Source organism: Paroedura picta, chromosome 5 (assembly GCF_049243985.1).
Source record: "Paroedura picta isolate Pp20150507F chromosome 5, Ppicta_v3.0, whole genome shotgun sequence".
NCBI lineage: Eukaryota > Metazoa > Chordata > Lepidosauria > Squamata > Gekkonidae > Paroedura > Paroedura picta.
Window position 1 is genome coordinate 120292121 of NC_135373.1, and position 23511 is coordinate 120315631.

The window sequence follows — 23511 nt, forward strand, 5'->3', positions numbered from 1 at the left end:
CGGTGCTTGCACAGGGGATACCTTTACCTTTACCTTTACCTTTTACCATATATTATGTGGCTGCGAGGGTCCTCACAGGAACATCTTAGAGCAGGGGTAGTCAGCCTGTGGTCCTCCAGATGTCCATGGACTACAGTTCTCATGAGCCCCTGCCAGCAAATGCTAGCAGGGGCTCATGGGAATTGTAGTCCATGACCATCTGGAGGACTACAGGTTGACTACCCCTGTCTTGGAGGACGCACATTCAGCTGGTGCTGAAACAGCTGAATCGGTTGCTGGCAGTGTTCTGGATCAAGTTAAGATTTTGGTATTGACCTTTAAGGCCTTTCGAAGACTGGGCCAGCCATATCTGAGGGACCGCCTGTCTCTTAACATCCCCCACAGAGCACTTGACTCTGCGGGTGCTAATAAGTTAGAATCATAGAGTGATAGAGTTGTAAGGGACCTTCTGGGTCATCTAGTCCAACCCTCTGCACTATGCAGGACACTCACAACCCTCTCACTCATCCACTGTAACCTTTCACCCCTTGGAACCCTCACAGAATCAGCCTCTCCGTCAGATGGCTGTCTCCCATTTGTCTTTTTAGCCACTGTGTCACACTGCTGACTCATGTTCAATGTATGGTCTACTAAGACTCTTAGATCCTTTTTGCACATGCTACTGCCAAGACAAGTCTCCCCCATCTTATATTGGTGTATTTGGTTTTTCCTACCTAAATGCAGAACTTTACACTTGTCCCTATTGAACTTCATTTTATTCAGTTTAGCCCATTTCTCGAGCCTTTCAAGATCATCCTGTATTCTGATTCTGTCTTCTGTTGTGTTTGCTGCCCCTCCCAGTTTAGTATCGTCTGCAAATGTAATAAGTATCCCCTGTAATCCCTCATCTAAATCATTTATAAATATGTTGAACAACACAGGCCCCTGGTCCATGGGAAGTGCACCTGTCCTCAACCAGGGCCAGAGCCTTTTCGGTCCTGACCCACACCTGGTGGAATGAGATCTCAGAAGAACTGAGGGCCTTGTTAGAGGTGATACAGTTCTGTAGGCCTTGCAAGACGGAGCTCTTTCACCAGTCATGTGGTTGAGGCCAGTGCAAGGGATCCCTCCCTTAGGGAGTCTACTAGACCAGGTGTAATAGATGTCCAGATGTCCATGGACTGCCAGCGTTTGCAGGCAGGGGCTCATGGGAATTGTAGTCCACGAACTTCTGGAGGACCACAGGTTGACTACCCCTGTACTAGACACCTTTATTCCTCCACCATCTTCTTCGAGGCAGAGTGTGTTTGTTGGGGGTGGCTATAGTTTTTGGAGGTCAATTGCTGCTGCCATTTTGGATTTTTGTAATTTGATTAGTAATGTTTTATATTGATTGTATTTTATTGTTTTGGTATTATAAACCGCCATGAGCTGGCTAGCCTGGGAGTGGCAGTAAATAAATCAAATAATTAAATAAATAATCAGTATGCACAATGGCGCTGTTCCAGAAGTTTGTAGGTTTAGTATTTAGTATTTAGCTGCGTACAGTGGAGTTGTTCTTCCATGCTTTGTGTTATCTGTCCCGAGTCTCAAGGTGATTTTTAAAAAATTGATTTACATAGATAGGGATGATTTAGGAAGTGTTTGGGCTCCTTTCTTCTCAGTACATTATTCTTTTTTTTTTTTTTTTTTTTTTTTTGCTTCCTGACCCCAAATTGGTGATCGGCATTTCCCTGAGCATGCAAATATTTCCCTGGATATGCATTTCCCTGGGCATGCATGATCGTGAGGGCTGTTCGTAGATCCAATACATTGCCTCGGAGGATGGTAGAGTCTCCTCCATTCACAGTTTTTAGGAGATTGGATGAGTCCCTGCCAGGACTGTGTGGTTTTTAAGTCCCTGAGAAGGTTGAGGGACTGGACTGGATGGCCCTTTGTGGTCTCTTCCAGTTCTGTGTGATTCTGGTCCTCACCTGCAGCAAGAAGCCAGCAGCGGAGGGGGACGACGACAGGGAAGCTCAGTGCCACCCTCTCAAAGTATGATTGGCTCATGGCCAAGACCAGGGATAGTCAAACTGTGGCCCTCCAGATGTCCATGGACTACAAGTCCCAGGAGCCCCTGCCAGCATTCGCTGGCAGGGGCTCCTGGGAATTCTAGTCCATGGACATCTGGAGGGCCGCAGTTTGACTACCCCTGGCCAAGACCGTCCTGGATGTATCAGGGAAAAAAAAATTCAGTCAGAGTAGTTCAGCAGTGGAATTGGCTGCCTAAGGAGGTGGTGAGCTCCCCCTCACTGGCAGTCTTCAAGCAAAGGTTGGATACACACTTTTCTTGGATGCTTTAGGATGCTTTGGGCTGATCCTGCGTTGAGCAGGGGGTTGGACTAGATGGCCTGTGTGGCCCCTTCCAACTCTATGATTCTATGTAGTTTTTTTAAATGTGATGCTACGGTTTTGTACACGTCTGTTTTCAAATATATCTCTGTAAATCTTCCAGTATAAATCTGAATACCAACAAGAATTCATTCATCCACAGAGAACCTTAGGCTTTACAAATCTGCAGATACTGCGATTTCAGCAGAGCATTTTCTGTCTGGCATTTAGTGCCTTTATCGTTACAATCTCTCTTGCTGGAACAGTTCCCGAGAGATTCCTTGTTGTCTGGTTTTGAACACAGAGTTAAAAAAAACAGCAACAATAACACTCAAACTGGAAGTGACTATCATTTTTATATCTCTGTCTACAGAGTGGGTTTTTCTTCTCCTTCTGGTTGCTTTAGCTGTTTTGGTGCTCATAAAATCGTGGTTACTGACCCTGGCTTAAACATTAAAAAAGGAAGTTTATATTGGGTAGCATTAAAGCTTTGTCCTGTTTTAGAGGACCTTCGTGTTTTACGTGTCTGTGAATGCAAAAGTAGCAATGCAGAGACAATTAGATGCTTCAAAGGTCACCCCGTGTCCAAAGAGTACATTTGTAACCATGGCGTTATTCCTTGTTGCTACTGGTGCATATGCTGATAGGGCACATGGCAGGATCTCTCTGCATTGTTCATGCCCCGGTCCCTTGTGGCAGCTGCCCCCCCCCCCCATAACATTACTCTTTTTTAGTCAGTAATTGACATATATTGTTATAACATTACACCAAAATTCATTGGCCTCCCTGCCCAAATCCATTTAGTTTAGATTCCACCTAAGGGCTTATATCAGGGGTGACTGCGTTTACCATTAACCAGCACATGCACACTAGCACAGGCTCATGGTAATGGTAGTCCATGGACATCTGGAGAGCCACAGTTTGACCACTCTAGCTTATACTATGTGCCCACCCCTTTTCTCTCCTGAGAAGGAGGTGGCCTTGGGCAAATCAGGTTTTTTTTTTTTTTAGGATTTAAAATTTAAGATTTTTTAAAAATGGCTGTTTGCATATTTAAATTATATATATTTAAACTGATGCGATCTGCCCTGAGCTTTTGGAGAAGGATGGATTATAAATATAATACATACATTATAACCTGTTTGCCAAGTCCTCTGAATTGCCAGCTTTCATATTGTTTTTAAGGCTCTACCCCCATTTTGTTAAGGAGATAATCTGCAATGAAAGGGGCTAGAGCAGGGGTAGCTAGAGCATTCGCTGGCAGGGGCTCATGGGAATTGTAGTCCATGGACATCTGGAGGGCCGCAGTTTGACCACCCCTGGGCTAGAGATCTGCTTATTTCAACAAAAGCCAGGACATCAGAAGACCCAGTAGCTAAGTCAGCTTTGATTTCCCACCCCTGTACATGCTGCCAGCTGGGTGACCTTGGGCCGGTCACAGTTCTCTGAGCTCTCTCAGCCTCACCGTATTGCACAGGGTGTCTGTTGTGAGGAGAGGAAGGGTGGGCAATTGTAAGCTGCCTTGAGACACATGATGCCTGCTGGTTGACCTTGGGCCGGTCACACTTCTCTTAGAGCTCTCTGTATCACCTAGCTCACAGGGTATCTGTTGTATGGAGGGGAACTGTAGGTGATTGTAAGCCACTTTGAGACTCCTTCAGGTAGTAAAAAGCAGAGTACAAAAAGACAGCTCTTCTAAATCAGCCTTTCTCAACCTTTTGACTGTGGAGTAACCCCTGAAATATTCCTCAAACTTGGAGCAACCCCAGAAGTGATACCAGCTAGCCATGCCTCTCTGCCACGTCCCCAGAAGTCATATGTTTACAAGGTGCATGGCATCACTATTCAAATAAAATACTTGTAGAATGAGAAGTCACTTGCATTTTTGTGTGTGCAGGACTTTGCCTGAGCAAAACAAGGAAGCATTCATCTCAGCTGTCATAAATCCCACCATGCAAAGCAGCAGTTCTCTTCAGGGGAAATGATCTGTGTGATCTGGAGATCGCTTGTAACTTTGGGAGATAGGTATTAAATCCCACCCAACTGGAGTAACCCTTGGGTTTCTAGTAATTCTGGTTGAGAATGACTGTTCTAAATCACTGTAACATTATAATGATGCATCAATTGCCACTTAAAAAAAAATCCCTCTAGTGCAGTGGTTCTGAACCGCCGTAAGGCTGCAACAGGAGCAGAGCAATTTGGGGGCAGCGTGGAGGCGGCCAGTGACATGGCACCTGCTGCCTGCCGCCATCACCCATCGCCTGCTGCTGCCTGCTACTGCCGCCTACTGCCACCTGCTACCGCTGCTCGCCGCCGCAGCGGCAGTGGCCACCAACCTGGCAACTCCGCGGAAGGGGCCAGGCGACCCCACTTGGGGTTGGGACCCCAAGGTTGAGAACCACTGCTCCAGTGGCTGGGGTGAGGTCGGTGGCCACGCCGGAGGAATGGAGCAGAGGAAATGGTGATGCTGTCAGCAGGACCAGGAAGTTCTGGGCTTCCTGGGGGCCACCCAAAACATGGCAGGAAATCAGGATTGACCAAGTTGGGGTACAGAAGCATCCAACGCTGCAGGAAGTGGGCTTGTTTCCAAGTAGCATCCAACTTCGGATAAGCAACCCACACCGAAGTGACCCACGTAATACACAGGCTTGCAAACGTGTTTCACTGTAGCGTGCGTTGCATTTCTTGAGACGCTTGCAAAAGATGTAATGCTTATTCATACAATTGTTATGAGCCACGTGGACGTGAAAGCACACCTTTCTAGAAGGTAGAGGGTCGGATGAAAAGAGGAATTTTCTTTCCCCTGCTTTGAGGTTTGTCACTTGCCAAGCCATTTAAGCTGACTCCTGACCAATGGGCTTGTGCTTCTTTCTGCAGGTGAACTGCAAAGGAAGATTGGCTTGAAGGTTCTCGAGATGAGAGGGAACGCAGTGGTTGGTTACTTGCAGTGCTTTGATCTGGAGGGAGAATCTGGACTGGTCGTACGAGCCATAGGAACAGCCTGTACCTTGGATAAACTAAGTAATACACCAGCCTTCTTACCCACATGTAATTCCCCATCCAAAGAAATGAAGGAGTAAGTATGAGTCCGTGCTTGGTGCAAAGAACATTTTGGTCTTTCTCTTTAGACTCATTCAGTTTTACATAAACGTTCAGTGATCCTACCCCACCAACCCGACCTTTCAATTCATATTTTGATTTGTTTTCCCGTCGTTGTTGGTCTACCTTTGCGGATTTGATTTGAATTGAAAATTTAGAGGGGTTTGTAATGAACTGTTTGACCCAGTTCTTCAGAAATCAACCTTAGTATGACAAATCCCACATGTAACACTTACCGCAGGGGTAGTCAACCTGTGGTCCTCCAGATATCCATGGACTACAATTCCCATGAGCCCCTGCCAGCATGATGGCAGGGGCTCATGGGAATTGTAGTCCATGGACATCTGGAGGACCACAGGTTGACTACCCCTGGCTTACAGCATTGCGCAGTGTGCTGAACGCTGGGATCGGTGCCTTCTACCTCGCAATCCAGATGCTGTTTTTTTACAGTGGAACTTCCGCAAATAGGACGTGGTCAGTGCTCACGGGGTTTTTGTTATGACGCTTTTCATGTGAACATGCCACACTTTTAATGTGCAGGTATCAAAACCCGGATTTAACCTTTTTATGTAAATGCATTTGTTGCTGGTCCCTGTTTTTCTCACGTTCTACCATGGTATAAGCTGCATTTTACTGCCAGTGCTCTCTTTTCAGCTGCCTTTTTGATACTTGCCTCCTGGATAGAACGAGGGATGTTATGCTGCCCCCCCTCCCCCCTGACTTGAAATAGTAGGCGATGGGCCAGCATTCAGCTCCGGAGCAGTTCGAATCCAATTTTTAGCACGAGCAAGTAACATATAAATAGTAGCATGCCAGTCTGAAAGTGCCTTGTTTGGGAAAGCCCAATTGCCAATGGGAATGAATCTGGTTGCTCTTTAGGTGATGATGTCACCCATCTTATGTAGCTCCAGATACGTAGGGTGGCTTGCAGAGATACCCCTTTTGGTAAACGGGTTTAGCTAGCCATGCCAAATCGAATTTCCAAGAACATCGAATTCAGGAACTTCCCTGCTGATGAACATTGTTGTTCTGTGTATGTTTGGGAATAATCTCCCCCCCAGAATCTTCTCCCTGTTTTTGCACGTTATAGCCACCCCCGCATTGCCGAACCTGAGGGTTCGCTCACAACAGTATATAGCTTAATATATGCTGACCGGTTAACGGAATGCTTTCTCCTGCTTAGGTGCACAGCTAAGCTGGTCACGTTCCCCATTCACGCCGTAGTAAAGATAGCATGATTTTTATGGGCTCTAGCAGGAAGAGTCCTCTGCCAGCCGGACTTTGCTTGATAGCTAATTTCGGAACGCCGAGCAGAGGCCAGAGGTTGCATGATTGACTGGGCGGCTCTCAGGTTACAAGGGCAAAACAACCTTCTTTCGAAGTTTACATTATTTAAACGTATAAACAGATCTAATGAACAGCAACTTCTGCCAGAGCAAATGACTATCAGCTTCGAAGATTGCATTGAGGCAAAAAGCCTCTTTGAATTTTATGTCTGTAGATGATGACACGGGCTGTGTTTGTTTGTTTCTGCTGTCGGCAATGTAGGAGCTTGAGCATGTCTAGCCATAGCTGCATCCGTGGCTTCATGCAACCTAACGGTGTCACCCACAACCACCGGCTTCACTTACCAGCCTGTTTGTGCTCGCCACTAACTGCTTACGGCCCTCAGTTTTTGTGGCTTCCCTAGATGGCTGTCCACGCACCTGATAACCTGCCCCTTTGGATGCCGCTCCTGTATTTGTTGCCATTCCATTTTGAGAAGAAAGGGGAAACACCCTTTCTCTTCCTCATGCTAGACTGTCACGGATGCCGTAGGCTGATCTTGCATCCAGTAGGGGGGGGGTCAGACTAGATGGCCCGTATGACCCCTCCCAGCTCTGTGATTCTATGATTCTAAGTTTATATTTACCGGAAGCAAAGTCAGCCCACCAAATTCTGTCATCCGGAGTTCGGGTTCAGCGCTTGCAAGACTAGCTCCCCCCTCCCCCCGCTTCGTTAATTAACCAGTTGCCGTAAATACAATTACATTTTAACACTTAGCTGCTATTCTTAAGATCTGATCCTCTTTCTTAGAGCAGGGGTGTTAAAACTCAAGTGAGTCGAAGGGACAACTTCCTCACATAGCAAATTCTAATGGGGGATTCATCCATAAGTCTTCACCCCCAAAAGTCAGTTTTGTCTCGATGTGCTGATTAATTTGTTTAAAAACAAACAAACACTTTGCAACAACCATCTGTTGTAAGTGTTTTTTGTTCCTGAAGCATATGGTTGGATGGAAAGAAGGCTGTGGAACAGGATCCGTTCCCAAGGGCCAGTCTTGAGACCTGCCCAGCTCACCTGTTCAGCATGGCGGGGAGGGGAGTGCCAACCTGCTGCAGCTTTGCCTGAAGCACAAGGAGATTGACCTGGCAAAATAGACCCATTTCACCTGTGGGTCCAGCTGTCAGCAAACAAGCCAGCCTGCCGTTTTGTGGCCGGTCGGCCTTGAAAACAATTGAACGCTGCAGCGTTCGTTAGAGGTGGCTGCGTTGGGGACCTTCAAAAAGGACCAATAAGGCCCTAGATCTTAACGTTTGACACCCCTGCTTTATCTAGACCTTTTTTCATTAAAAAAAGTCTTCTCCAATAACTAAAAACGACCCTGAAATAATTTTAAAATGTAACTTTGCAATCTCTTGTATGTATTTTTTTTTTTTGTCTTTCCCCCTCCGCCTTGACTGCCAATTCTCTCAGGTCTCCGCTGGCTCACCCACCAAGCCATGGATGTCGTTCGACTCACAACAGCCCGATTCACACTGCTACGGGCTCACGGCTAACTCAGAACTTCTCTGTGTCCGTTCCCACCCTCGTCTACACTGGTACGAGACCGCTCAGACTCGGAGGCTGGGGACAGGCAGGTCACAGGCGCAGTGGCCCCAGAGGGCAGGCAGGCAGGCAGTGTAGGCAGGTACCAACTCAGCCTTTCTCACCAAGAGTCCTCCTAGGGAAAACGTCACTCGGAGCTTGTCCGATAAAAGAGAGGCCGGAAGTGCGATGTGTATCTTCAGAGTCTGTCTTTTGGTGCGTGAGTTTTTCCTTTTTCGGTAACAATAAAACGAGAAACCCGAGATGCACATTGTTCTTGCTTGTGGGTGTTTGCGTGTATCAGGGGCGGGGAGATGCACATCTCGATTGGAAGAAGCGTGAAATCGGACGACAGGTAAGGCATCACTGGAACCTAACAGAAATGTTTGGCAATGTAACTATACCCAGTGTGGTTTTTTTCCCCCTCTTTGTTTCTTCTTCTTTGTTTTTAGCTGTGGCACAGCGGAGATGCTAAAGGATAAGGAAACATGTTTTTCTCCCCCCTCAGAAATATATGTGTGTGTGTATATAGATGTCTGTGTGTGTGTGTGTATATATATATAAACACACAGATATATAATTTGCAATCATTGTTCTGTTTTCCTTTTTTGCTAATCCGGTTCTAAAGAATGTGATATTCTGACAGGTTTGCTCCCCTTTGCCTTCCCAGCAATGGACATATTGTTTGCAAGTTTTACTTCTGTTGCCAGTTTTTCTTGTTTTATTTTTCTTGGTTTGGATGTTTCATGCTGTAGCTTTTTCTTTTTCTTTTTTTTCCCCTTTGGTTCTTGTTGCTTTGTTTGCTAAAAAATATTTTCCATCTATCTGTATAATGTTAAATTGATGAACCAGTAGAGTTGGTTTATTTTTTACCTTGCCCTCATCTCACACTTCTCGACAATGGTTGGCCTCCCCCACCTCCCCGGTCCCTCCCCACATCCTATTATTGGGATCATGCTGCTGTCAGCCCGGTCCTTTGCCACAGAATCACTGAATCTGTTTCCACCTTCTTCTGGCAGGATTGCATTCAATGAAGACCCCAATCCCAATCCTCATTCATCAGGACCCTCCACCCCTCTGAAAAACCAAATCTATTCCTTTTCACCTTCCAAGTCCTACAGCCGACAGTCCTCTTCTTCTGACACAGATTTGAGTTTGACACCCAAAACGGGTAAGGCGCTTCCAACCCACTTTCATTTGATTTGTTTCTTTGTTCCCTTTTAATTTGTGTTTCTGGTTTTGCTTTCCACCCCTTTGACTTTCGTTTATTTCATTTTTGGCATGTAAATTTTAAAAAAGACAACCCAACACCACTAGAAATAGGGGATTTCTCATAGTATGAATCATAGAATCATAGAATAGAGCTTAAAAGCATCTCGTTGCATAACTCTGACTTAACCCCTTGTGCTATGTAGCGTATAAAGACGGTTTCTGCAAATATGAGGATTTAACCAGAACAGCGTCCAACAGATTTGCCTTTTAATTTCCTCCACGTAATATTGCAATTATGGGGATAAAATGTCGCCATAATTCGTTCGGGAAATAATTTTGCATGTCTTTTTCTAACCTCTAACCTCTAAAAAAATTTCTCTGTACCTGCTTTTCTCGATAGCTCTGTTGGTCAAGCTGAGATGTTAAAAAGACGGCTGGCTGGGCCTGCTGCTGCAACTGTGGGGCTGCTGCGAAGCTTTGTAGAACTAGCATAGCCAAGACAGGCTGGCTTGAACGTGGTGTTCGATTCTTATCCATGTGTTTGATTTCTAAAATGTCTCAAGTGCTTCGCTTGCGTAATTCCACAGAATGTGTGTTTGCATCGTTTTGCCGAAACGTGTCTTAAGATATGACAAAGCCAGTGATTTTTCCTCCCCATTAAATATGAAGCAGTAGAAAAGTTCGATCTTATATGCCACTTTTCTCTACCCGGAGGAGTCTCAAAGCGGCTTACAGGTAGGCCAGTCTAGGCCGCACAGGAATTTAGAAGAAAAAGAAGAGTTGGTTCTTATATGTCAATTTTCTCTACCAGAAGGAGTCTCCAGGCGGCTTCCAATCGCCTTCCCATTCCTCTCCCCACAACAGACACCCTGTGAGGTGGGTGAGGCTGAGAGAGCCCTGATATTACTGCTGGGTCAGAGCAGTTTTCTCAGTGCTGTGATGAGCCCAAGGTCACCCAGCTGGCTGCATGTGGGGAAGCAGGGAATCAAACCTGACTAGTCAGATTAGAAGTCTGCACTCTTAACCATTACACTAAACTGGATATATGGAGTAGATACGTATCATTAAAAAAACAGAAAACACCATTTATTTTCATGCTTCTGTTTTTAGTCTTTCTGCTAGTTAGGTTGTTATCTAACTCGGGTAAGCTCCTTGTGGTGGGGGCCACTTGAGGGAAGGTTGTGAAAATTTGAGCAGGGGCCAGATCCTGAGACCGATCTCAGATGGGCTGAATGCCCCTTAACACAAGAACCTCAGTTGCCCCCTAACAGAAGAACCTCAGTTATTCCTTTTAGATTTCTTGGGGCTGTCTGTATCTAGGGCGGCCAGCTTCCAGGTTGTGCCTGAAGATCTCCCAGAATCACACTTTGAGCTCCGGACTACTTAGATTGCTTATTTATTTAAAACATTTATTCTACTTTTGCTGCTAAAAAAATGGCTGCTTTGGAAGGTAGACAGCATGGCATTGTACCCCACTGTCCCTCCCTTCCCTAAAACTCACCCTCCCAGGTCCCATCCTCAAATCTCCGGGTGTTTGCAAACCCAGAGTCATCTCTATCTGTATCGTATTCAGGGGTGGCCAAACTGTGATGCTCCAGATCAGGGGTAGTCAAACTGCAGCCCTCCAGATGTCCATGGACCACAATTCCCAGAAGCCCCTGCCAGCGAATGCTGGCAGGGGCTTCTGGGAATTGTAGTCCATGGACATCTGGAGGGCTGCAGTTTGACTACCCCTGCTCCAGATGTTCATGGACTGCAGTTCCCACAAGTCCCTGCCAATTGGCCATGCAGCAGGAGATCATGGGAATCGGACTCAATGGACATCTGGAGAGGCACAATTGGGCCATCCCTGTGTGGTTTGCAAGGAAGAGTGCTCAATAAAAAAAAACAAAAAATCTTCCGTTTTACGATGGTTTTGGGCATGTGTGTTTTCAGAAAAAGTTAATAACAATGCCGTTATTGGATTAGAATCCAAGCCACAGATCCTTGCACATAGCAGCAGGGAGCATGCAAACAGTTTGGGGCAAATTAAAATGGGTATCTGTGTTGGTCTGAAGTAGTACAACAAAACCAGAGTCCAGGAGGACCTTTAAGACCAACCAAGATTTCATCAAGGCGTGAGCTTTTGAGTGCAAGCACCCTTCGTCAAACTATGATCTTCTTACATGACAGGAAATATATAGCCTCTATATATTCCCTGTCATGTAAGAAGATCATAGTCTGACGACGTTTGGGGTAAGAATCTGCATGCAATGACCTGAGGAAATAAGGGGAGCGAGTCCAGAAAACTTAAAAATTTGTGAAAGTTTGAGAAACACTTGCAGAGATTGCATGGGCTGTGCTTCTGGGTGCATTTGCTGCCTTGTTTCTTTTAACTGTACAAGACACTGAAATGCTGCATGATGCCTAAGGCCTGTAGCTGGCCAAGTAGTAATTTAATAGCAAGTTAATAAGTTATGGAAAGTATCTTTAACCATCTTCCTTTTCTTTCCTCGAGGCCGTGTTTGTTTAAAGGGGGTATATCTTGCAAGATTATTATTATTATTTGCCAGATAAAGGGGTACCTGCTCTTTTATCCATCTGTATAAGACAATATTTCATATCTTGTTTTTATACAAATGATGTCCTTGACATTATGAAGGCAGAGAAAGGGAAAACAGTTTTTTTTTAAAAAACAGATTTCCCCCCCCCCCCCAAAGAGTATGTGGACCTTGATACATATGAAGGACACACGGGAAGTCAAATAATGTTTGTGCATAATTATTTAAAGGGGAACAGGACTGAAACTCTTCCACTACAATCCTTTACATACTGTGCCTGTTTATATTCCACTTAAGAATTATGCAAACATTTTGGAGCCCAAGGGCAGGGACCAAACAACTGTGAGATCTAGTTCAGTTGTAGGGATGCCAGCTTTCGAGTGGGACTTGGGGTTCCTCTGGAATTACAGCTCATTTCCAGTCTACAGAAAAAAGTCTCCCTAGAGAAAATGGATGTTTTGTAGTGTGGACTTCTATCCTGTTGAAGTCACTGCCCCCCCCCCCCCAGGCTCCACCTCCCAACCTGGATCTGGCAGCTATTCACCCACCCCACCCCACTAGCCAGGGGGTACCTGGCAACCTGAGTCCAGTGAGCTTGGGGGAGCTCACCTTTTCAAACATTTGACCCCTAGGCTTCACACACACCCCTTTTTGAAGCCAGAGGAGTTTCAGAAGGTTTTGGGGTTTGTTTGTTTTTTGCTATGGTTGCTCAAATAATAATAAAAAAAGATTCTAATGAAAAAACACAAGCTTTAACCCTAATCAGGGTTAAAACCCTAGCCCACGTCCTTCCAAAACTGGAACATGGGGACGGGGAGCCAGATGTGTTGTCCTTCTAAATTTATTTCCAGTGATGATGAAGGCAACCAAAATAATGTTGAGATTCGCCACCAGCAGAATATAGTTTGGCCATGATAAGTTTAGCATTAAAGGGATCTTTCCAGAGCATTCTGCTGATGCGAGCTTGGTAGCTTGAGTGGTGTGATGTGCTGTTTTGTACAGATTGACCGGATAACCTAACTAATAAAGAAGCGTTGCTAGCTGTTTTTAGAAGCTGATGCTTTGGCGATCACCCGAATATGTATGTGGAGGAAATTGAGAAGATGGGAAAATCCATCCTTTTTCTTAAAAAAAAAAAAATTGAGGGCCATTAAAAAAAACCCTTCGGTATCCTCTTAAAATTTGTCCCATTGGAGCAGGGGTAGTCAAACTGCGGCCCTCCAGATGTATATGGACTACAATTCCCATGAGCCCCTGCCAGCATTCGCTGGCAGGGGCTCATGGGAATTGTAGTCCATGGACATCTGGAGGGCCGCGGTTTGACTACCCCTGCATTGGAGCAACAAATGCTTAGATCGGTTAAAAAAAATTAAAACTCCAGGCTTCCGAAATGTGTATCTGCTCCGAGTTAAGCCTTGTATCCCTGATATCTCGATCCTTGGGAAGTTTTGAACCACAGTTGACATTTGAACTGGCTTAAAGCCCCCTGAATGCTCCATTCCTTTTCTATTTTGTACAAAAAGGAGCAGCGTCAAAACGATAAGTTTAATAATACGCTCACTTTCGTTGCAGTGCTTTAATTAATTTCATTTATTTTACGTCATTAATTGCTATTTCCTATACTGCGAGGCTGCTTGTTCAGTCACCCACCCCCCCATGCAAGTTTCTGCTTGATTCCTCTGACTTTTTTCTCCTTTTGAGTTCTTTTTATTCACCGTCTGAAGTCTTCATCTTTTCTCTGCTGTTTCCCTCCGCAGCCTTTCCCCTGCAGGGACCTAGGATTTTCCTGTTTCCTAGCTCCCCCACCCTCTCTCTTAAACAGCCCTCTCTCCTTCACTTGGGCTCTGGCCTAAGTCCTCTCCACTCTAGCCATGCCAGCCCAGTTCTGAGGAAAAGTCTGTCTCTCACAGAAGAGCTGCTTCTGGCTGTCTCTGGTAGGATGAATCTTAAATAGCCTTGATGTTTTTAAATATATATCATATATATATATATATATATAGTCTCTGCAGTGGCACTCGTCACAGCCAAAAAGCTTCCCATGGTTCCCCCCCCCCCCACCGGTACTTTTTTGGCTCAAAAATCTGCTGGCTACATGATGATTGTGAAGCTCCTTAGTTAAACTAGGATTGCCGACCTCCACGGGGGGCCAGGAAGCCTCCCGGATTGATCTCCAGTCAGCTGAGATCAGTTCCCACGGAGAAAAAAAGGCCCTTTTGGAGGCAGACTCTATGGCAGGGGTAGTCAAACTGCGGCCCTCCAGATGTCCATGGACTACAATTCCCAGAAGCCCCTGCCTGCATTTGCTGGCAGGGGCTTCTGGGAATTGTAGTCCATGGATATCTGGAGGGCCACAGTTTGGCTACCCCTGCTCTATGGCGTTCTACCTCCTAGGCTCCACCCCCAAATCTCCCAAGAATTTCAAAACCCGGATTTAGCAAGCCCATGCTACACAGGTCTTTGGATTTACCTTAATTTTTTTTTTAAGTTTGGTTAATATTTAACGGAAATTCTTTTTAGCTACTTTATTTTTTTTCCAATTCTTATATTCCTGGTCCTCAAAAAAAACTTCTCCATGTTAGTAATTGGCCTTTCCCCTCTCTTATTTCAATCATTAGTTCTTTCCCTTTCACTTGTGGATGTGCCTCTGTTTCATTTGGAACAAGCCCTTCTTCCACCGCTTGTGTTACTCCATTGAACTCATGTCGCCATCAGCCATACTGGTTTTAAATACCACTGTGATTTGTTCCCAAGCTGGACATTTGCTTTGCTTGTGTGTCCCCCCCGCGACCCCAGATCGCTAGATGACCTTGCATAATGTATCCCTTGTTACTGTTTGCATTGTACAGATTATTGCTTTGGTTGATCTCTTGTTTTAACGCATTATCTTTTGAGGGATACATTTCCTCTCCGCTAACAGCATCCATTTCATTTATTTTCCTCTTTTTAGTATCGTATAGCCCCTTGGGAGTTAGGTCTGATTTCAAGGAATCCCATTGGTTCAGTAAACGCAAAATGGGGACTATACAGATGCTAATATGTTGTTTCCTTATCCAAAAGCAGCTAAAATATTTCCTTACATAAGATTCGTAGACCTTCTTTGGCAGCCATAATCCTTCTGGGAAAGACGAATGTGCTACAGAGTCAGACCATAGATGTGAGCAGTCCTGTTCAGCCCATGGGCACTTCTTGAAATGTTGAGGAACGGCGGTGGGCACCACCAAAAATGGATTTTGTGGGGAATAGGCTGTTGAGAGGTTCTGTTCTAGCCATCTATTTTGCTAGGGCAGAGGCAGCTCATTGCAAATGGATGTTCCCTGCCTATGCAAAAATGTGGGGCCTTCAGGGCTGTCTCCTCCTGCGCCAAGGAGACAGAGGAATGCCAGGACTGCCTCTTTGCTTTGAGGAAGAGAGGTGGTTTGGTTTCAGTTTCCAAAGGAAGAGGAGATTGTGTTCCCTCGGGCCCACAGAAAGAGCATCCCAAGGCCTGAAACTTAACCATCCAAGAGGCCATGGCTGTGTCACACTTGCTTGGAATGACCACAGTGCCCCTAAGACTCAAGAAAGGAAGCAGGTGTCAGGAGAAATATCAGCAGGAGTCATATTGGGAATCGTCAGCTCACGCAGATTACAAAGCCCTGGTTCCATTTGGGTTGGTGAACTTGCAAATAGTCAGGGTTTTCAGCCAGGGTTTAGGCACCTGCACAAGATTAGCGGTTTCTAGAAATCTCACTTTGTGAAATTTATGGATGAGCTATATTAGCTGGAACTGCCTTAATGTTTTAAAGTAGGTGACTAATTACAATTGTGGGTCGTCTTATACGTGATTAGCCTTTTGTTTTAATCGCCTGGGGTGCTAATTTAGTGCCTTCATTAATAGTTTTGCCCTTGATATTCTTTCTCAAGCGCTCCTGTTAAGCCCCATGTAATTTAGTGAGGATTACCCAAAAGTGTTCTAGTGAACTGCACCCTGTGGGAGAGCATATTTATATATTCCTGATACGCTGAAATTGAGATAGTTGATGACCAATGCTATTCCAGCAGGTGAAAGAAAGACCAGGCAGCATTGAAACCGTCTCCGTGGTCTGAGAGAACGGAATTATTTCACATGAATGGCTAAAAATTTTTTAGTGCGTCATGCCTGTAATGTTTTGCTACTGTAGAACTTGGAAAATGATACTTTAATTACAAAAGCATTTACAAGTTCACACAATACTAGAGATTAGGGGTACTCCACTAATATAAGACATTATCAACAAGCTCTGGATCACTCCACTGTGGAGGAGCAAAGCTATTTTGAGTACTCTAAACCTTGTTAACTTCTGATGATGGAGGGGAATGAACAACAGGTTGGATCCAATCCATCCTGGGATCAGTGGGAAAGCAATGACAGTGATTGATCTTTCCTCTGTTCTTCCCCTAGCAGCCCTTTCCAAACCTGATTTCCGGACTCACAGGACCTGTATGGACTAAAAGCCATGCAGGTTGGAGGTGCTTCAGGTGGAAGGGGGCAAAATCACTCATCTGCCTCTTGTGGGAGAGGGATGAGATGTGATTTTACACCTTTCCCCTTCCTTGGGGAGTTAATCCATGTAGGAGTTAATCCTACATGAGTTCCATGACCCCGTTAATCAACCTTCCCATTGTTGAAATGTACAGTTCGGGGTCGGAAGGAGAGAATGCAGGAAAGATCTATACTCCTTGCATGCAAAGACTGCCACCCTTGTCACTTACGGTAGGGGTAGTCAACCTGTGGTCCTCCAGATGTTCATGGACTACAATTCCCATGAGAATTGTAGTCCATGGGAATTGTAGTCCATGAACATCTGGAGGATCACAGGTTGACTACCCCTGACTTTAATATGATGCCCACGACTCATGAATGTTTTAGTGTAGTAGATGACATAAACGTGAAAGAGAAAGGGTATTACCAGTGGCAGAAGGATCGAATATTTAAACTTTATTCCTGTCCAAATTAAAACCTATTTGCCTTGCTTTCTATACCGGTATGCATTTAGTTCAGTGTCCGTTTTAGAAGTCTTTGACAGTGTCAATTAAATACATCGGGTTGGATCCAACCAGTTTTTCCATCGGTGAAAAAAGGCAGAAGGGGGATTCCCTTGGGCCACCAGAAAAGGTTGACCTGGAGATCGTGGGTCCTGCATGGACTGAAGCCATGTGGGACACAGGGCTGTCGTAAAGGGGGCAGTGAGGCGAAACGGAGTGAAAAAAACTGGCTCAGTCCAGCCTGTAGATTTTACAACTTCTCACACCTAGAAGAAAGGCTGAAGTATCATACCTTTTTCATGACAAAATGCATGACTTTTGTATTAACGATAAATATTCAGCTCCTGCCCTTTGTTAATTTAACTCTCTGTAATTGTTACGTTTGTTCATCGCCTTAACATTTGCCATCCCTCACCCCTCTCCCCCCCCCCCAAAAAAAAGAATCAGAGTAATGCATCATTTAACTCTTTTATCTGGCTCTTACTTATATGTGAATGTTCCTTAGGAATGGGCAGTGGGAGTGCTGGAAAAGAAGGGGGGCCATTAAAAGCTCTGTTAAGACAACAAACTCAGTCGGCTCTGGAGCAAAGGGTAAGAAAAATCACCATAAACCTTGTTACTTTTAAGTTGAAGAATCTTCTCTGTATTGACTGTTCAATGTTTCCCTTTCCACTAAGCCACTGTTCTCAACCTGCCTTCATTCTGCATCATGGTGGATGTCATCTTTTTCCACATGAGAGAATTAAGGGGAGATCCGGTTTGAGGACATGTCTAGATTGTACAGGCCTCTGTCGTGTCCATGTCTGCTTTGTTTCCCTCAGAATTTGATAACCCCCCGCTCAATAACCTTTGGATGAAGCGCTGTCTAGTTCAGGGGTAGTCAACCTGTGGTCCTCCAGATGTTCATGGACTACAATTCCCATGAGCCCCTGCCCCTGAATTGTAGTCCATGTACATCTGGAGGGCCACAGGTTGACTACCCCTGGTCTAGTTAACAGTGTTTAATTCAGCCCAATTTCAAAAGCGGGAGAGACGACCCATCAGCCAAAGAGGAATAAACAGAAAGAAATTTCCAAGCTGGCGATGGTCATTTATAAGACAGTTACCTTTATGGACCTTTGATACTAATAGACCAAAATTATATCGCTTAAAATAATAAAGTATAAGGTATATAAAATATAAGAATTAGGTCGTGGGTTGAAGACTTAGTTAGCATCCCTTTAAAAAGAAACCAATTCAGAAATAAGTTTAACTGATGAGGAAGTAAACTACGAAAACGAGGTTTTATACCCAGGAACTCGTTCCGAGTAAAGCTTTTTGCCATTGCCAGCTTGGAAATTTCTTTCTGTTTATTCCATTTCAAAAGCAGACGCAACAAATTGGGGGAGGCTACAAAATGGGAAGCTAATTGAAATTCTTCCTCAATCACCGTCTCCTCCTCGTAACGATCCATTTTAATGTGTGTTTAGAAGGCCGTGCTCAATGTTGCATAATTGAAGCTCGGTAGACATGCCCCATTACAAACGGGGGACTAGTTCAAAATAATGAATCATGACATTTAGCTTGTTATAAGTGGATGATTCTCTTTTCATTTCTTGTGTTATCCGTTGCTAAGGGAGGATCGCCCCATAGGTTCTGTAGAAGGCGGGTAGGTTCTAAATTGTTGCGTGACATTATCTTCCAAGCCTCCTTTTGTGCTGGTTTTATTTCGAAAGTTCCGTTTTCCAGCTTGGGATTTTTATTTTAGAAACCGGGGGTTCTTTTGTTAACCTTTTCTTTGGATCCCTTATTTAAAAAAAAAAAACAATCGTTCATATGCAAAATGTAAGGAATTTCGTCCGACACCATGTAGCAAGCCCAACTCCTGCTCAGCCAACCAACTGCATGACCTTTGCATTTCACTTAACTTTTCATCCCATTCCAAGTAGAGGACATAGCTTTGTTTCCTGATGTGTTCATTTGGAAGCGAACTAACACACGTGCGCTAAGCCTCATGTCATGCCCTCCTCCGAACGAGTTAAATGTTTTGTGGGGATCGATTTACTTTTTGTCGTTTCAACGAACGCCCTGGGAGGTTTCGTGAGGTTTTGAAAAGCATTACGGGAAAACCGCCTTATTAGTTTCATCACTAAAGCTGCTTAAGCCCTGAACATTAGAAAGCGAGGTAAATCATTTAAAAGATAAACTGTTCCACTGAGCTTGAGATGGCCCTTGAAAAGTCATGCTCGTGTTGTCTTAAAAGCAGCAAGGACTGGACAGAAGTGGGAAATGGGTGGTTTTGGTTTCCATCTCTAGCCCTTTTGCGATGACATTTTAATAACAACTGCTCTATTTTTCTATCCCGCCCTTCCCGTAAGGCTCAGGGCTGGTAACATCAGTCATAAAACATTAAAATGTAAAGCCATAGTTTGCATTTAAAGAAATTCCAATTAACCCACCTGCCTCTCATTCCTAATATTGCACATCGAGAATGTTGGAAGGCATTCTTACTTGGGGAATACATCTTCTAGTGGATGTTGTGTTCTTCTTCTAGGGAGGCCAGTCCATCGAGGATAGCGAGGATGTTACCTTCCCAGCCTCAAGCGTGGGGAAAACAATTTCTAGTGACTTTGTTTAAAGTGGCTTTTCTGTAAAAGAAACGTCAAGCCAGTACATTTTGTTGTCTCTAAGAGCCTCAAAGGAAGACCCTTAGAGACATTTTCCAATGTCCGCGACTGTTAGAACAGCCTCGTCTCCCCAGCCCAGTGCAGCGTTTCACGTTTACAAAATCATTTTGATCTTATTGAACGAAGGCCATAGATTAGGGGTAGTCAAACTGCGGCCCTCCAGATGTCCATGGACTACAATTCCCAGGAGCCCCTGCCAGCGAATGCTGGCAAGGGCTCCTGGGAATTGTAGTCCATGGACATCTGGAGGGCCGCAGTTTGACTACCCCTGCCATAGATTGTCCAATATGTAGCCTTTGTGGTCTTGGATTAGAGGCATCTTATGCATTAGAGGCATCTTGGATTAGAGGCATCTCATGTATTGCACTGATCTCCGCAGGGGCTGTTCGTTTTTTTCTCCTTACGAAACAGGAAGCGTTTTTTCTCCTTACGAAACAGGAAGGGCTCCTGGGAATTGTAGTCCATGGACATCTGGAGGGCCGCAGTTTGACTACCCCTGCCATAGATTGTCCAATATGTAGCCTTTGTGGTCTTGGATTAGAGGCATCTTATGCATTAGAGGCATCTTGGATTAGAGGCATCTCATGTATTGCACTGATCTCCGCAGGGGCTGTTCGTTTTTTTCTCCTTACGAAACAGGAAGCGTTTTTTCTCCTTACGAAACAGGAAGGGCTCCTGGGAATTGTAGTCCATGGACATCTGGAGGGCCGCAGTTTGACTACCCCTGCCATAGATTGTCCAATATGTAGCCTTTGTGGTCTTGGATTAGAGGCATCTTATGCATTAGAGGCATCTTGGATTAGAGGCATCTCATGTATTGCACTGATCTCCGCAGGGGCTGTTCGTTTTTTTCTCCTTACGAAACAGGAAGCGTTTTTTCTCCTTACGAAACAGGAAGGGCTCCTGGGAATTGTAGTCCATGGACATCTGGAGGGCCGCAGTTTGACTACCCCTGCCATAGATTGTCCAATATGTAGCCTTTGTGGTCTTGGATTAGAGGCATCTTATGCATTAGAGGCATCTTGGATTAGAGGCATCTCATGTATTGCACTGATCTCCGCAGGGGCTGTTCGTTTTTTTCTCCTTACGAAACAGGAAGCGTTATGGAATAAACCACTGCTGCATGCCTCTTTTTTCTTTTTGCATCAGCGCTGCAGAAACGGCAGATGGAAGCCAAATCCTTCCCCCCCTCCTTAAATACACCGTATATTTCTGATTACATTTTTGCTTAATTAGAAATCTATAAATCTGCGAGAAGGTATGGGAGAGTTATGTTACCTGGATCTCCCATATTTCTAGATTCTCTTAATTCCCCCCCCCCCACACACACACACACTTGAATTCCTCAATAGCCTTGTTCTTTTGATACTGAAACGATAGTCCTTCTGATTCTGGACTGTGAGACTTTTGTGAGCTATCTTCTCCGTGACCTTGGAGCCGAGATGGATTCTTTCATTTTTGTGGCAAGCTCCTACTAACTGATTACAGTAGCAAGCCGTCCTCCTCTCCTTTCTGCATCTCTCTTGACATCAGCGCCTGGGCTGTGAAAGGATGCCTCTGCTGTAGCTGTTTTTCCCATTCAGGTCTATTGGGCAGCCGAATCCTATTTCTGTGGCCTTATAATTCTCTGCCTCCATCTAGCAGCTGTCCTCTTCCCCTTCTTTCACCCTCTATGTTCAAGGAACCAACAGACACAAATTAAATCAGATGTGACAATGAGACGAAAGCCCCTTGGTTTGTTGTAGCAGTCCAAATACTGTCCTGTAATCAACTAGCATTGAGGCGATTAGTGGATTTATTTAAATAGTTTTTACATTGTCCGAACCTGATTTAGTCCAGTGTTTGGGATGAGTGAGCTCTGTGAAGGAGGGAAGCTGAAATAAATAATTTGGGGGTGTTAGATTGTAGCCCCTATATAATATGAGCTCCTCATGAGAATGGAGGCCACCTCATAAGAAGGAAGGACTCCCTGGAGAAGAGCCTAATGCTGGGGGCAATTGAGGGCAAAAGAAGAAGGGGACGACAGAGAATGAGGCGGCTGGATGGAGTCACTGAAGCAGTCGGAGCAAACTTAAATGGACTCTGGGGAATGGTAGAGGGCAGGAAGGCCTGGAGGATCATTGTCCAGTTAGGAATAAGGGCAATAGTGTGGAGCATCGTGATGCCATTGTGTTGTGACCTGACTGATGTCAAAGAAGGCTTGATGTTGGCCTTGTTACGTAAGAGAGTAAATATTTTAGGTCTCCTCCGCTGCGGTGGAGGAGCCTTTTCATGCCCTACTTATAGCCCCTATCAATCCCATCTGTTAGTATCCTAATGCCTCTAGTAGCTCAGTTCTGCACAGGAATTGCAAGGCGCAGCACAGCTGGGCACAAGATAGTCCTTCTGATTCTGGACTGTAAGACTTTTGTGTGCTATCTTCTCCCTGACCTTGGAGCCGAGTCCTCTGACAGCTTACTTGGAAGGAAGTTCTGCTAGTTTTACTGGGACCCGGTTTTATTTAAGAGTGCATTGGAGTATGGTCTAAACGTTAAAATGATAACAAACGCTACCTCGAGCTGTCTGTAGGGAAAGTGAGGTAGAACCACAAGCAGCCAATAAGTCTTACTTCCTAAGACAAGACTTAAGCACTTAATCTCCCGAGGTGCCATAGTTCTTTAAAACAGGGGTAGTCAACCTGTGGTCCTCCAGATGTCCATGGACTACAATTCCTAGGAGCCCCTGCCAGCATTTGCTGGCAGGGGCTTCTGGGAATTGTAGTCCATGGACATCTGGAGGACCACAGGTTGACTACCCCTGCTTTAAAATATGGTCTCCCCCACCTTGCATTTTACTAGTAAATCCTGCTGAGTTAAGCGGAATCCCCGGTGATTTCAGGATTCCGTACGTCAGAATAAACAGTGACTACATCCCTATCTTGGAGCAGCATGACGAGGGGGGTGGAAAGTAGCTTTTTGATTGCTTTTGAGGCGTCTGCTCACCCCACAGTGTGGGTCCGTGGCTGGCATACATTTTGCTTGCCTGAAGGAAGCCTTTTGCCCAACTCCTGCTTTGCTTGTGTTTGAAATGTGTTTTGCATGCTCATGGATGATCACCAGATCAGGTACACAAGGTCATCTGTAATTTCTCTCTCTTTTTTCTCCCCCCCCCCCCTTCTCCTTGGAACAGGAATTTCCTTTTTTCACTTTGACGGCCTTTCCTCCGGGCTTCCTACTCCACGTAGGCGGCGTTGTCAGCGCCCGCTCCGTGAAGCTCTTGGATCGCATCCACAATCCAGGTACGTGACAAGAATAAAACGGTCTTTTAACGTTCTCTTATGTTTCTGTGTCTATTGTGTATCGGGGGGGGGGGGCGAGAGGTTGTCAAGGGTTGGGCAGTTAAGTTGATGAGGTAGCCTAACAATGTTTGCAGCAAGCCGTTAAATCAGGGGTAGTCAAACTGCGGCCCTCCAGATGTCCATGGACTACAATTCCCAGGAGCCCCCTGCCAGCGAATGCTGGCAGGGGGCTCCTGGGAATTGTAGTCCATGGACATCTGGAGGGCCGCAGTTTGACTACCCCTGCGTTAAATTATATGTAATTCCAGCAGGAGAGCACTGGAGCCAGTCACAAAAATTCAGACTTATTTGTTTTACCTTCTAACAAGTTTAAATCTTACTACTACTTCAAGAACTTTCAAATGCTAACTCATAAAGTTTTATTTTCCACCTTCCCTTAAGTTATTAGATGTTGGCTATTGGCAGGTTGTCCCATAACCTAAGTTGGCATAAAAAGCACATCTAAGTCTTACTT

General features: G+C 45.1%; 1 protein-coding gene across 23 annotated transcripts in view; it reads left to right on the plus strand.

The window, feature by feature from the left end:
* C2CD5 (C2 calcium dependent domain containing 5) overlaps window positions 1-23511 on the plus strand; it is a 108864-nt gene that overhangs the window by 21737 nt on the left and 63616 nt on the right. For 11 of the 23 annotated variants that reach the window (XM_077340188.1, XM_077340185.1, XM_077340187.1 and 8 more), the window contains exons 6-9: window positions 5230-5428; window positions 9318-9469; window positions 17560-17645; window positions 22889-22997. In XM_077340188.1, coding sequence (XP_077196303.1) covers window positions 5230-5428; window positions 9318-9469; window positions 17560-17645; window positions 22889-22997 — 546 coding nt within the window. Of the gene's footprint in view, window positions 1-5229; window positions 5429-8187; window positions 8313-9317; window positions 9470-13807; window positions 13985-17559; window positions 17646-18669; window positions 18703-22888; window positions 22998-23511 lie in introns of those variants that run through there. The other 12 variants (XM_077340186.1, XM_077340192.1, XM_077340193.1 and 9 more) reach the window with 4 other exon arrangements.